Genomic DNA, 13827 nt, shown 5'->3' on the forward strand with positions numbered 1-13827 from the left:
ACGCTATCAGGGCACTACGTGATACAGCAAAAGATGCTCCATCAATTCATTGCAAAAATTCATTACTCAACTCATTTTATGTTGATGACCTTCTTGGTGGCGGTGACACAAAAGAGCAAGTCATTGGCCTGTTCAAGGACATTACAACTACTCTAGAACTCATTGGGATGTCTATTCGCAAGTGGGCAAGCAACTCACATGAGGTTATGGAAGCCATTTCCCCGGATCTACAAGAAAATAAAGATCTTTTCATCGGTGAACATGACCACACCATCAAAACTCTCGGTCTCAACTGGCAGCCCAAAACCGACACTTTCTATTTCAATAGACCCAAAATTCAGTGCAGCGTTGTTACAATGAATCTGCCCGAACACGAAGAAACAGTTATTGAGTGTCCATCAGTCGAACTTGACGAGTTTCAAAAATCGGATTTTCCACAATTAGTGGTCAACCTTGACTGTAAAAAACTAAAGGAAATCCATTTATTGGACTCCCACGCTTCTAATCATGCAACTCCCCATGTTTGCCCGATTAATTCAATGCAATTTTTAACAGGGTTTAATCAAGAAAAAACATCAAAAATCCCACAAAAAGGCGAAAAAACGGTCAAAACTGGTGTCGACAAAAATCTGCAAAAAACGCCCATTGGCGATATCCGAGATGTTGCCTCAGATACTGATAGCTGCCCGAAGTCATCCGAACTTTCAGAACCTGAAAATAACTACTCAAACACAGAAAACCAAAAAACCGAAAAACAAAAATTAGTGGTCACGTTTGGGGACAAAATTTTCGCAAAAAATGAAAAATTTGGTAGTGAAAAACAACACCATTCGAAAACTGAACCATGCCCGAAACTTTTCGATCAAAAAGATTCCAGGTCCAACAAACCTATGTTCGACAAAAGAACGCCAAAGCCGCAGCCGAATCAAAAAACTGGTCAAAATAAAGAAGGTAAAAAATCAACTTTTACTTCATCTAACAACAGAATGTTGATAGATTCAGTTAACAGCAACTTGCCCTATCCTGAAAATGTACATATAACCACCAGAAGAGCAATATCTAGCAATATGGGTAAAATATTTGACCCTATCGGTCTCCTAACACCAGTAACGCTTCAATGCAAAATTCTTTTCCAAATGACTTGGGAACATGAAATTGGATGGGATGATGATGTTGGGGCAACCATAACTGACCAATTTAAAGCTTGGATGATTGGATTACATCATCTATCTGAGCTACGTATACCACGCTTTGTGGCCAACTTCGCTATTGAAAAAATGCAACTTCACTTATTTTGCGATGCTTCTGAAAAAGCGTACGGAGCCGCTATATATGCCCGATCACTGGGAGCATCTCAGACCAAGTCTACCTTGCTATGTTCCAAGTCCAGATTAGCGCCCAGAAAAACACTCAGCATACCGAGACTTGAACTGTGCTCAATGGTTCTAGGAACGCAGATGATACAAACAGTTCAGACAACGGTAAACCAAAATGGATTTACAACTGAAATATATGCTTGGAGTGATTCAACAGTTGCCTTAGCTTGGATTAATTCTACCCCTAGCAGATTCTCAACATTCATAGCAAACCGTGTGGCCAAAGTCCAACAAATAATTCAACCAGAAAAATGGCGATACGTGCCGACAGAAGAAAATCCGGCCGATCATACTACGCGCCCGGTGCCAGCAAAACAGCTTTCATCCCTTAGAATGTGGTGGGAAGGCCCACAATGGCTCTCTGATAGAAAGCTGACTATCCCAAAACAACCAGAAATTCTTCAATCAACAGAAGTAAAGAAGGAAGTAGTGCGGAGCCAAATATTAACAATAGATTCGGGCACTATTCCCGAACCTGTGGGGGAGGAAAACGACCCGCTCAATGATCAAAACATAGAGCAGTCGAATCACCATATCGACCAATTATTCCCTATTGAACGTTACGGAAGTCTCGACAAAGCAATAAGAGTAGCAAAGCAAGTTCTAAAGTTTGCTTATATTTTGCTTAAAAAGCCAATCGAGAGAAAAGAATTCAAGCGACAAGCATTAAATATGCTTGTTAGAGATGTGCAGAAGCAAAACTATATTGATGAAATAGACAAATTGCAGAAAAGCCAAAGCATAAGCCGAAAATCGAGAATCCTTCAACTTTATCCCTTCATAGATGAGGAAAGAGTTTTAAAGGTTGGTGGACGTCTAGTAGCAGCAGATTGCTTGAGTGAATCTGCCAAATTTCAATCAATTTTGCCTTACAAAAATCATCTTTCGAGGTTAATCGTACTTGACAGTCATCAGCGAGTGTTACATTCAGGCGTAAACACAACAGTTGTTCATACGCGTCAGAAGTTCTGGATAATTCGAGTGAAAACGCTGACAAGGTCTATAGTTGGAAACTGCATCACATGTTTTCGGTTTAATGGCCGTAACCTCTCTCAACTCTTAGGCGACCTACCACAAGAACGAGTCAACCCAGCTCCACCATTCAGTAACGTGGGCATAGACTTCGCCGGTCCAATGCCTTACAGATGTGACAAGACTGAAGCCAAATGTTATTTGGTAGTCTTCGTATGCTTCGTTACAAAAGCCATTCATTTGGATGTCACTAAGGCACTGAATACACAGGAATGCATGAAAGCTATCAGACGGTTCATTTCTCGACGAGGATGCCCAGCACGCATATTTTCAGACAATGGTACAAACTTTATAGGATCATTGAATGATCTCATAAAACTCAAAAGGATACTGAGAGAGAAATACGGAACTGATTGTTTACCTCAAGCTGTTCTAGATTTAGGCATCAACTGGTCAACAATTCCAGCCAAAGCTTCACATTTTGGTGGACTATGGGAAGCAGGAGTCAAATCGATGAAGCTTCTGCTGTTCAAAACAATCGGAACAACAGCTAACCTCTATTTGGATGAAGTGTATACAATGCTATGCCAAGTCGAAGCTGTACTTAACTCGAGACCGCTCACAGTTGTCTCAGATGATGCAAAAGACAGTTATCCCTTAAACCCTGCTATGCTATTAACCGGCTTTCATAATCATCAATTGCCTTTGGTTGTTTCCCCAATCCCAAAAACAAAAGATGAAGATCCAAATAAGCGCTTTCAATACTTGCAGAAACTCATAGCAGAATTTTGGAAGAAATGGACAACTGAATATTTATCCCAGTTGCAGACCAGGTCAAAAAACATGGCCGAAAAGCAAAACCTGACAAAAGGAGATTTAGTGTACATCACAGATGACAACAGTCCTCCCTTATCATGGCCTCTGGGAATTGTGCATGAAACATATACAGGAAATGACAATTTGGTCAGAGTAGCCAAAATAAAAACAGGAAATGGCAAATTCTCAAACAGACCCATAGTAAAACTCAGAAAGATACCAATCAACACAAGCTAACCTCAATCCAGAAGCTCTGGAAAATGGTCCTGCAGAAAGGAGCCAACTCGATCCCGCCTGCCGTCCTTCCCACGAGCACACTTTCGGCACCTGTGCACCCGGACACGGGAAGATTTTACAACTGGAAGTTGGATTCTTACAAGCCTCACTTCGCAAGGACTAAACTTGGTCCAAATATGATTCTTTTTGTGATACAAGATTGAATAGCGGTTGATGCTATCAAAAACTGACATATGATCTGAAGTAATATTTCATTTATATTATTTTTGATGCCAGACATCAACGGGGGCGGCAATGTATAAACATATAAATTACTCAACGCATGTAATGACTTTTGATGTTACTCGCTAAGGCTGATTTTGTTCAATTGTGTAAACACACGCAAATTTTCCCGCGGATCTTTTCCGTTTGTGCCCCCCCCAGCTTAGTGGGCGCATATTATTTGCACCCCCCAGACGCACGTGCCGTATTTTAACATAATGATTTACTATGTAATGGCACGTGCTCTGTAACTGGGGGGCGCATAACGTACTGGGGGGGCACAAACGGAAAAGATCCTTTCCCGCTTAAAATTCACTCGCTTTGTTTAGCTACTAATTTCTCTTGATTCAAAAGACATTCAATTCAATATTTAATTCAATCCTTTATTTACATAGTAAACAGCTATCGTGAACGTACACCATCTGTGTAGATTTTCGGAAAAAATAGAAGCATTTTAAAAAAAAAACAACCAAAACAATTGATAGAAAGTCAACTTTGGGTGCTCAATATTTGTTATGTTTTGGAAATTAAATTAGTTGATTGTCCCCCTTTTTGTCTCTACCCAATTAATTGCAATTAATTTTTCCAAATTAAGGTATTTTATGACGAAAGATTTTTGTTCCAGGTACCTCCCTGCAAGATGTAAACCACTGGGCACAGATGATACACAGTGGAGACACACAGATGTATGACTATGGATGGCACGACAACAAGAAACACTACGGTCAACATACTGCTCCTATCTACAACATATCAAGTAAATATAAATATTTCAATGGAATTCGTCGAAATTTCAATGGAATTCGGCCAATGGAATTTACTTTAAATCTAGTCCCCATTTTTGCACTTAAATGCTTTTAATGTAGCGAATGAAGTTTTTTTTATACTACTACTAGACTACTGCTTTTTGACATATCGAGTTATTGATGAATTGAACGAGGCCGAAGACCGAGTGAAATCATAAATAACGATCGTCAAAAAAGCAGTGGTCTATTGAACTTTCCTTACAGATGTACATGGGTAGTAATAGTTAAGCAAGAGTGGGGGGGGGGGGGGGGTAAAAAGACGTACCTATGTATAAAGATTACGTATAGCCCATTTTCCCTCAAATCCCAGAGACGTACCTCACAGCATGATACCCAAGGTGTTCAAGCGAGGGGGATTAGCAAGTTAATCCCTTAATATTAAATTAGTAAGGTCATTCACTCATTCCCATATTGCACTTTCATAATGTAAATTTCCAAAGACGTACCTCACAGCATGACACCCAAGCTGTTCTCTCAAAGGGGATTATCTAGGTAATATTTTAATATTAAATTAAATAGGATGACTCATTTACACTTACGTACGGTTTACGTGATTTTCAAAAATGTACCTCACAGCATGATACCCAAGCTGTTCACACGAAGGGGATTAGCAAGATAGTGTCTGAACAACAAATCAGTAAGGACATTGACCACCTACCATATTGCACTTTAATAATGTAAATTTCCAAAGACGTACCTCACAGCATGACACCCAAGCTGTTCACACGAAGGGGATTAGCAAGATAGTGTCTGAACAACAAAGCAGTAAGGACATTGACCCCCTACCATAATACCCTTTAAAGACGTACCTCACAGCATGATACCCAAGCTGTTCACGCGAGGGGGATTAGCAAGATAATCCCTTAATATTATATTAGTTAGGTCATTTACCTATTCCCATATTGTACTTTACTAATGTAAATTTTCAAAGACGTACCTCACAGCATGCCACCCAAGCTGTTCACTCGAAGGGGATTAGCAAGATAGTGCATTTCAAAGACGTACCTCACAGCATGATACCAAAGCTGTTCACACAAAGTATATTAGTAGGGAAATGTTTTAATATTAAATTAGACAGGATGACTCATTCACACTTATGTACGGCTTACGTGATTTTCAAAAATGTACCTCACAGCATGATACCCAAGCTGTTCACACGAAGGGGATTAGCAAGATAATCCTTCAATAATAATTTAGGATGACTCATTTACAATTACGTACGACTTTTCAAAAATGTACCTCACAGCATGACACCCAAGCTGTTCACACGAGGGGGATTAGCACGTTAATCCCTTAATATTAAATTAGTAAGGCTTACTCATTCCCATATTGCACTTTAATAATGTAAATTTCCAAAGACGAACCTCACAGCATGATACCCAAGCTGTTCACACGAGGGGATTAGCAAGATAATCCCTTGATATTAAATTGGTAAGGTCATTGACTCCCTACCATCATACACTTTAATAATGTAAATTTCCAAAAACGTACCTCACAGCATGATACGCACGCTGTTCACACTAAAGAGATTAGCAAGATAGTGCCTTAACAACAAATCAGTAAGGTCATTGACCCCCTACCATATTACACTTTACTAAGGTCAATTTCAAAAGACGTACCTCACAGCTTGATACCCAAGCTTTTCACACGAAAGGGATTAGCAGGATAATGTTTTAATAATAAATTAGGTAGGATGACTCATTTACAGTTACGTACGTTAGACGTGGTTTTCAAAAATGTACCTCACAGTATGATACCCACGCTGTTCACACGAAGGGGATTAGCAAGATAGAGCCTTAACAACAAATTAAAAAGGTCATTTACCCTTTCCCATATTACACTTTACTAATGTAAATTTCCAAAGATCACAGCGTGACACCCAAGCTGTTCACACGAAGGGGATTAGCAAGTTAATCCCTTAATATTAAATTAGGTCATTTACTCATTCCCATATTGCACTTTAATAATGTAAATTTTCAAAGACGTACCTCACAGCATGACACCCAAGCTGTTCTCTCAAAGGGGATTAGTTAGGTAATGTTTTAATATTAAATTAGATAGGGTGACTCATTTACACTTACGTACGGTTTACTAGATTTTCAAAAGTGTACCTCACAGCATGATACCCAAGCTGTATTACAATATTACTGTATTACAATATTACTTGCTAAAAAGTACCAAATTCTTGCCAAAAATAGACAACTGTTACCAAAAATTATCCAATTATTACCAAAAAATACCAAATTCTTGCTTAAAAATACACAATTCTTGCCAAAAATATCCAATTCTTGCTAAAAAATACCCAACTCTTGAAGAAACACCCAATTCATGCCAAAAAATACCGAATTCTGTCTAAAAATACCCAAAACTTGCTGAAAAGTACCAAAAATTAGACAAATGTTATCAAAAATTATCCAATTATTGCCGAAAAATTCACAATTCTTGCCTAAAAACACACAATTTCTGCCAAAAATACCCAATTCTTGCTAAAAATATCGAATTCTTGAGAAAAACACACAAATCATGCCAAAAAATACCCAATTTTATCTAAAAAATATCCAAAAAATGCAAAAATATTACCCAATTCATGCTAAAAAATACCCAATTCTGTCTAAAAACTACACAAAACGTGCTAAAAAGTACCCAATTGCTGCCAAAAAAAACCAATTATTACGAAAAATTATCCAATTATTGCCAAAAAATATCAAATTCTTGCTTAAAAATGCCCAATTCTTGCCAAAATAACCAATTCTTGATAAAAAAAATCCCCAATTCTGACAAACACTTTCCAAAACCTTAAAAGAAATTAACCAATACAGGTTGAAAATAGCCATTTCTTACCAAAAAAAAAACTACATTTTTGCCAAAAAAAAACCTAATTCCTATCAAAACCGAAACAATTCTATTAAAAACTGTCCAATTCCTGCCACTTATTTTTACCAAAAGTAGCTGAATCTTTTAAAAAATACTCAACAAGGTACATCTTCTTTTGTAAGAGCGAATCTTCTCAGGTGATCGATAGAGGTTTTATGAGCACAAATTTATCAGGAATTCTTCACTATCGTTAGAAATTAGTCGTAAATGTATCAATTAAGTCCTAATACCAAAAAAATCACGTCATACGGTCTTCGCAAATACGGACAATTAGGTGATTTCATCCTTGCAAGGGAGCCGCTCAACAAACTGTAGGTCAACTAAGACGTATGATTACCACAATTACCGAATTACAGATACCTAGGTATTGTATGGGTCATTGAATTCATGTGACCCACATCGAAAACAAAACTTTACAAGTGTCAGACATGGAACTAAGCAGATTCGTCCGTGGACATTTTTGTGACTATGAGTTTGCTTATAGACCAATGTATAAAAATTTACTCGGATTTTTTGAGCAGGAGAGAGAACTTAAATTCCTCTGGTGTTTGTCTGACGACTTTGAAAATTTGCAGAAACCTGATAAGGATTGTGACGAGTGGGAAAATGTGTCACTGACAGAGAGTTTTATTGCAAGTAGAGAAGAAGAAAACGCAATTGACCCCAAGTTTGGCATGAAAAAATTTGACAAGACAGCTCCCTTGTTTTTCTACGGAAACTGGGCAAGATGTAAAGGAAGAGGTACAGGAAGCGTCGGCTGTTAAAAACACTTCACTAAAGTCTGTCGGAACCAACCTTAGTACAATCTAGCTTGCTGGTATGCCTCGCTATACTCTCCCTCACATGTTTTATAAGATCTTATCGGCTACGAGGTTTTTTGTTCCCAATACTTCTGTGTTTTAATTAAGTTTCATTGGCTCGATATATCGAGGTTAATTTTCAAGATATTTCAGTCATTTGTTTCTTTACCCTTACATTGTTCAGTTACCCTTATTCATCCAGGTTTTCTTATTTTCTGCTTCCAGATCTCATCTTTTGCTCAATTCACCAAAAGTAACTACCAAAAGTAGTAGTTCCAGTCATATCTTTTGGTAGTTTCATTCTTGTCAACATATTCAATTGTTACGGAAACATACTTCAATGGTTTCCCGAAAATGAAAAACGCAAAAACTCTTTCTTATCAGCCTGTAAAATATGGGACAAAAATATAAATTCCGAATAAAATGACCAAAAATTTCCTGATGGAGGACTTATTGGTTAAGCAAGTTCCTTTCTTGACTTTTTCTTTACTAGATTGAAAGTTTTTCGATTAGTTGCTGTACTGCACGATTCTGCCGAAGGGTCCAGGATACTGTTACATGTTACCAAATTTTCCCAGCTCATGTTTCATGGGTTAACTGGGTTAATCTTTTTTGTTCTTATTAAACTTTTCCATCCTCAATTTTTCAAAAGACTAGACTGCTAATCATTTTTTGATATTGTAATCTAGAAAAAGGAATGTCTCTCGTTGTATTTGATATTGAGTGCTTGGAGGGGAAAATTGTTAAGGAGTTGGGTGTTTTCAAGGACGGAATTGTTTTGGGATTCAGTTTCCTGCCACACAAAGACTACCAACCTACTTTTCAAGCAAGGTGGAACACTAAAAATTTACATGGGATCAATTGGAGCAGTGGAAACTGGAATATATTGAGTTGTCATCAATCATTCACCATTATTGTTCACCTACAACAGATTACTTTGCGAAAGGTTTGGAGAAATGTAATCTCCTCTCAAATTACTTGTGTAAAGATGTGGAGAATCTAGATGATCTTGGTTGTCCAAAAGTTTCCAAACTTCTCAACAATTTGGATACTGACTGGGATTGCAGCAACTATCCGTATCGACACGAAAAAACCTTTCACTGTGCAGAGAAGAAAGCTTATGCTTTCGGAATTTGGACTCTTGATCATTTTGATAACGTATATTTGTAATTTCTAATTGTTTTTGTGATCGTTTTGTAATTAATTGTTTTTATTTTACTACTTTTTAAATCAGAGAAATGTCGCATTGGAATATGATTATCTCGCTGCAGATTATATGATGGCATAATAATGCTAGAAATTGACTAGTTTTCAAAATAATAATAGATATTTCTTTTGAAATTGGGAACCAAGAAATTTCAGTTTAAAAGGTCACAGTAAAATGAAATATTAAAAATTAAATTTAAAAAACATTCGAAAACTTCAAAAACTGGAGATTTGAAAAGGAGAAAAATTTAAAAAAACACAATTTTTGTTGAAAACCTTATGTCAAAAACGATATTTTGAATCAACATGTATTTTAAAAAAAACGACTATAAAAAAATTTAATTGAACAAAAGTAGCTTAAAAACATCAAAAACTAACAAACCGAAAATAAAAAAATCAATATACACGTTTTTTTGTTTAAAATTTTATGTAATAAAAAACTGTACGTTTTTCATTGTTTTTTATGTTAAACAATGCAAGATAGTGCCTTCAAAAATTAGTTTTAATCTTAAAAAACGATAAAAAAAATATTAAAATGATAATGTATAAAGATTACGTATAGCCCATTTTACCTCAAATCCCAAAGACGTACCTCACAGCATGATACCCAAGCTGTTTACGCGAGGGGGTTTAGCAAGATAATCCCTAAATATTAAATTAGTAAGGTCATTTACCCATTCCCATATTGCGCTTTAATAAGGTAAATTTCCAAAGACGTACCTCACAGCATGACACCCAAGCAATTCACATAAAGGGGATAAGCAAGATAGTGCCTTAACAACGAATCAGTAAGGTCGTTTACCCCTTACCATATTACACTTTAATAATGTAAGTTTCCGAAGTCGTACCTCACGGCATGACACGCAAGCCGTTCACACGAGGGGGATTAGCAAGATAACCCCTAAATATTAAATTAGTAAGGTCATTTACCTATTCCCATATTGCGCTTTAATAAGGTAAATTTCCAAAGACGTACCTCACAGCATGACACCCAAGCAGTTCACATAAAGGGGATATGCAAGATAGTGCCTTAACAACGAATCAGTAAGGTCGTTTACCCCTTACCATATTACACTTTAATAATGTAAGTTTCCGAAGTCGTACCTCACGGCATGACACGCAAGCCGTTCACACGAGGGGATTAGCAAGATAATCCCTTAATATTAAATTAGTAAGGTCATTTATCCATTCCCATATTGCAGTTTAATAATGTAAATTTCCAAAGACGTGCCTCAAAGCATGACACCCAAGCTGTTCAAACGAAGGGGATTAGCAAGATAGTGCCTTAACAACAAATTTGTTAGAATGAGTCATATGTTCACCAGAAGGAACTAGGGGTATCAGTAGGTATTAAAGAAACAGCGGGTATCCAACTGTTGGGACATAAGCTAATTACTCAATATCATGGGTCTTTTTTGAATTGAGTATGTATTGAATTTGGTATTTTATTGTAAAATTGTGAATTGGGTATATATTGAATTGGGTATTTTTATGTAAAATTTTGAATTTAATTATTTTGTTTGAAAATGTTTTACTAAAATAGTTTTTAATCAAAGATTTCGTTTTCTACATAAGGTTTTTAACGAAAAATGTAAATTTTAATGTTTTTTATTTTTCCATTTTTCAGTTTTTGAAGTTTTTCCAATGTAAAATTTTCATTTTTTTGTTTTATATTAAAAAATATTGTTTTACTAAAATAATTTTTTTTTCAAAAATGTCGTTTTTTACATAAGAGTTAAAAAAAATGTAAATTTTGTTGTTTTTTGTTTTTCTATTTTTACATTTTTCGGTTTTTGAGGTTTTTCAATGAAAAGTTTTCAAATTAATTTTTTTCATTGAAAAGTGTCAGTTTACTAAAATAATTTTTTTCAAAAATGTCGTTTTTCATATAAGGTTTTTAACAAAAAATGTAAATTTTGTTGTTTTTTATTATTCTATTTTTACATTTTTCAGTTTTTGAAGTTATTTAATGTAAAATTTTCAACATAATTATTTTTTTATTAAAAAATGTCGTTTTACTAAAATACTTTTTTTCAAAAATGTCCTTTTTTACATTAGGTTTTCAACAAAAAATGTAAACTTTGTTCTTTCTTATTTTTCTATTTTTACAATTTTCAGTATTTGGAGTTTTTTTCACGTAAAATTTTCAATTTAATTAATTTTTTCATTAAAAAATGTCTTACTAAAAAAATTTTTTTCAAAAATGTCGTTTCTTACATAAGTTTTTTTAACAAAAAATGTAAATTTTGATGTTTTTTATTTTTCTTATTTCACATTTTTCAGTTTTTGAAGTTTTTTAATGTAAAATTTTCAATTTAATTATTTTTTTTCTTTAAAAAATGTTGATTTACTAAAAGTTTTTTTTTAGAAAAATGTCGTTTTTTACATAAGGTTTTAACCAAAAATGTATATTTTGTTGTTTTTTATTTTTCCATTTTTCAGCTTTTGAAGTTTTTTCATTGTAAATGAAAAAACTTCAAAATTTGAAAAATGGAAAAATAGAAAAATAAAAAACAACAAAATATACATTTTTGGTTAAAACCTTATGTAAAAAACATTTTTAAAAAAAAAAACTATTTTAGTAAAACAACATTTTTTAAAGAAAAATAATTAAATTGAAAATTTTACATTAAAAAACTTCAAAAACTGAAAAATGTGAAAATAGAAAAATAAAAAAAACAAAATTTACATTTTTTGTTAACTTATGTAAAAAACGACATTTTTGAAAAAAAAATTTTTAGTAAAACAACATTTTTTAATGAAAAAAATAATTAAATTGAAAATTTTACATGAAAAAAACTCCAGATACTGAAAATTGTAAAAATAGACAAATAAGAAACAACAAAGGTTACATTTTTTGTTAAAAACCTTATGTAAAAAACGACATTTTTGAAAAAAAAGTATTTTAGTAAAACGACATTTTTTAATAAAAAAATAATTATGTTGAAAATTTTACATTGAAAAACTTCAAAAACTGAAAAATGTAAAAATAGAAAAATAAAAAACAACAAAATTTACATTTTTTGTTAAAAACCTTAAAGCCTCAAAGCATGACACCCAAGCTGTTCAAACGAAGGGGATTAGCAAGATAGTGCCTTAACAACAAATTTGTTAGAATGAGTCATATGTTCACCAGAAGGAACTAGGGGTATTAGTAGGTATTAAAGAAACAGCGGGTATCCAACTGTTGGGACATAAGCTAATTACTCAATATCATGGGTCTTTTTTGAATTGAGTATGTATTGAATTTGGTATTTTATTGTAAAATTGTGAATTGGGTATATATTGAATTGGGTATTTTTATGTAAAATTTTGAATTTAATTATTTTGTTTGAAAATGTTTTACTAAAATAGTTTTCAATCAAAGATTTCGTTTTCTACATAAGGTTTTTAACGAAAAATGTAAATTTTAATGTTTTTTATTTTTCTATTTTTCCATTTTTCAGTTTTTGAAGTTTTTCCAATGTAAAATTTTCATTTTTTTTGTTTTATATTAAAAAATATTGTTTTACTAAAATAATTTTTTTTTCAAAAATGTCGTTTTTTACATAAGAGTTAAAAAAAATGTAAATTTTGTTGTTTTTTGTTTTTCTATTTTTACATTTTTCGGTTTTTGAGGTTTTTCAATGCAAAGTTTTCAAATTAATTTTTCTTCATTGAAAAGTGTCAGTTTACTAAAATAATTTTTTTCAAAAATGTCGTTTTTCATATAAGGTTTTTAACAAAAAATGTAAATTTTGTTGTTTTTTATTATTCTATTTTTACATTTTTCAGTTTTTGAAGTTATTTAATGTAAAATTTTCAACATAATTATTTTTTTATTAAAAAATGTCGTTTTACTAAAATACTTTTTTTCAAAAATGTCGTTTTTTACATTAGGTTTTCAACAAAAAATGTAAACTTTGTTCGTTCTTATTTTTCTATTTTTACAATTTTCAGTATTTGGAGTTTTTTTCAGGTAAAATTTTCAATTTAATTAATTTTTTCATTAAAAAATGTCTTACTAAAAATTTTTTTTCAAAAATGTCGTTTTTTACATAAGTTTTAACAAAAAATGTAAATTTTGATGTTTTTTATTTTTCTAATTTCACATTTTTCAGTTTTTGAAGTTTTTTAATGTAAAATTTTCAATTTAATTATTTTTTTCTTTAAAAAATGTTGATTTACTAAAATAGTTTTTTTTAGAAAAATGTCGTTTTTTACATAAGGTTTTAACCAAAAATGTATATTTTGTTGTTTTTTATTTTTCTATTTTTCCATTTTTCAGCTTTTGAAGTTTTTTCATTGTAAATGAAAAAACTTCAAAATTTGAAAAATGGAAAAATAGAAAAATAAAAAACAACAAAATATACATTTTTGGTTAAAACCTTATGTAAAAAACATTTTTTTAAAAAAAAACTATTTTAGTAAAACAACATTTTTTAAAGAAAAATAATTAAATTGAAAATTTTACATTAAAAAACTTCAAAAACTGAAAAA

General features: G+C 32.8%; 2 protein-coding genes across 2 annotated transcripts in view; both read left to right on the forward strand.

Moving 5' to 3' along the window:
- LOC142351433 (cytochrome c1, heme protein, mitochondrial-like) overlaps positions 1 to 13827 on the forward strand; it is a 344310-nt gene that overhangs the window by 77057 nt on the left and 253426 nt on the right. The gene's annotated exons all lie outside the window — the stretch shown is intronic.
- LOC142352027 (lipase member J-like) overlaps positions 1 to 13827 on the forward strand; it is a 40982-nt gene that overhangs the window by 14054 nt on the left and 13101 nt on the right. The window contains exon 6 of the mRNA XM_075404364.1: positions 4288 to 4419. Coding sequence (XP_075260479.1) covers positions 4288 to 4419 — 132 coding nt within the window. The remainder of the gene's footprint in view (positions 1 to 4287; positions 4420 to 13827) is intronic.

Source organism: Convolutriloba macropyga, chromosome 13, assembly GCF_964194025.1.
Source record: "Convolutriloba macropyga chromosome 13, txConMacr16.3, whole genome shotgun sequence".
Taxonomy (NCBI): Eukaryota; Metazoa; Xenacoelomorpha; order Acoela; family Convolutidae; genus Convolutriloba; species Convolutriloba macropyga.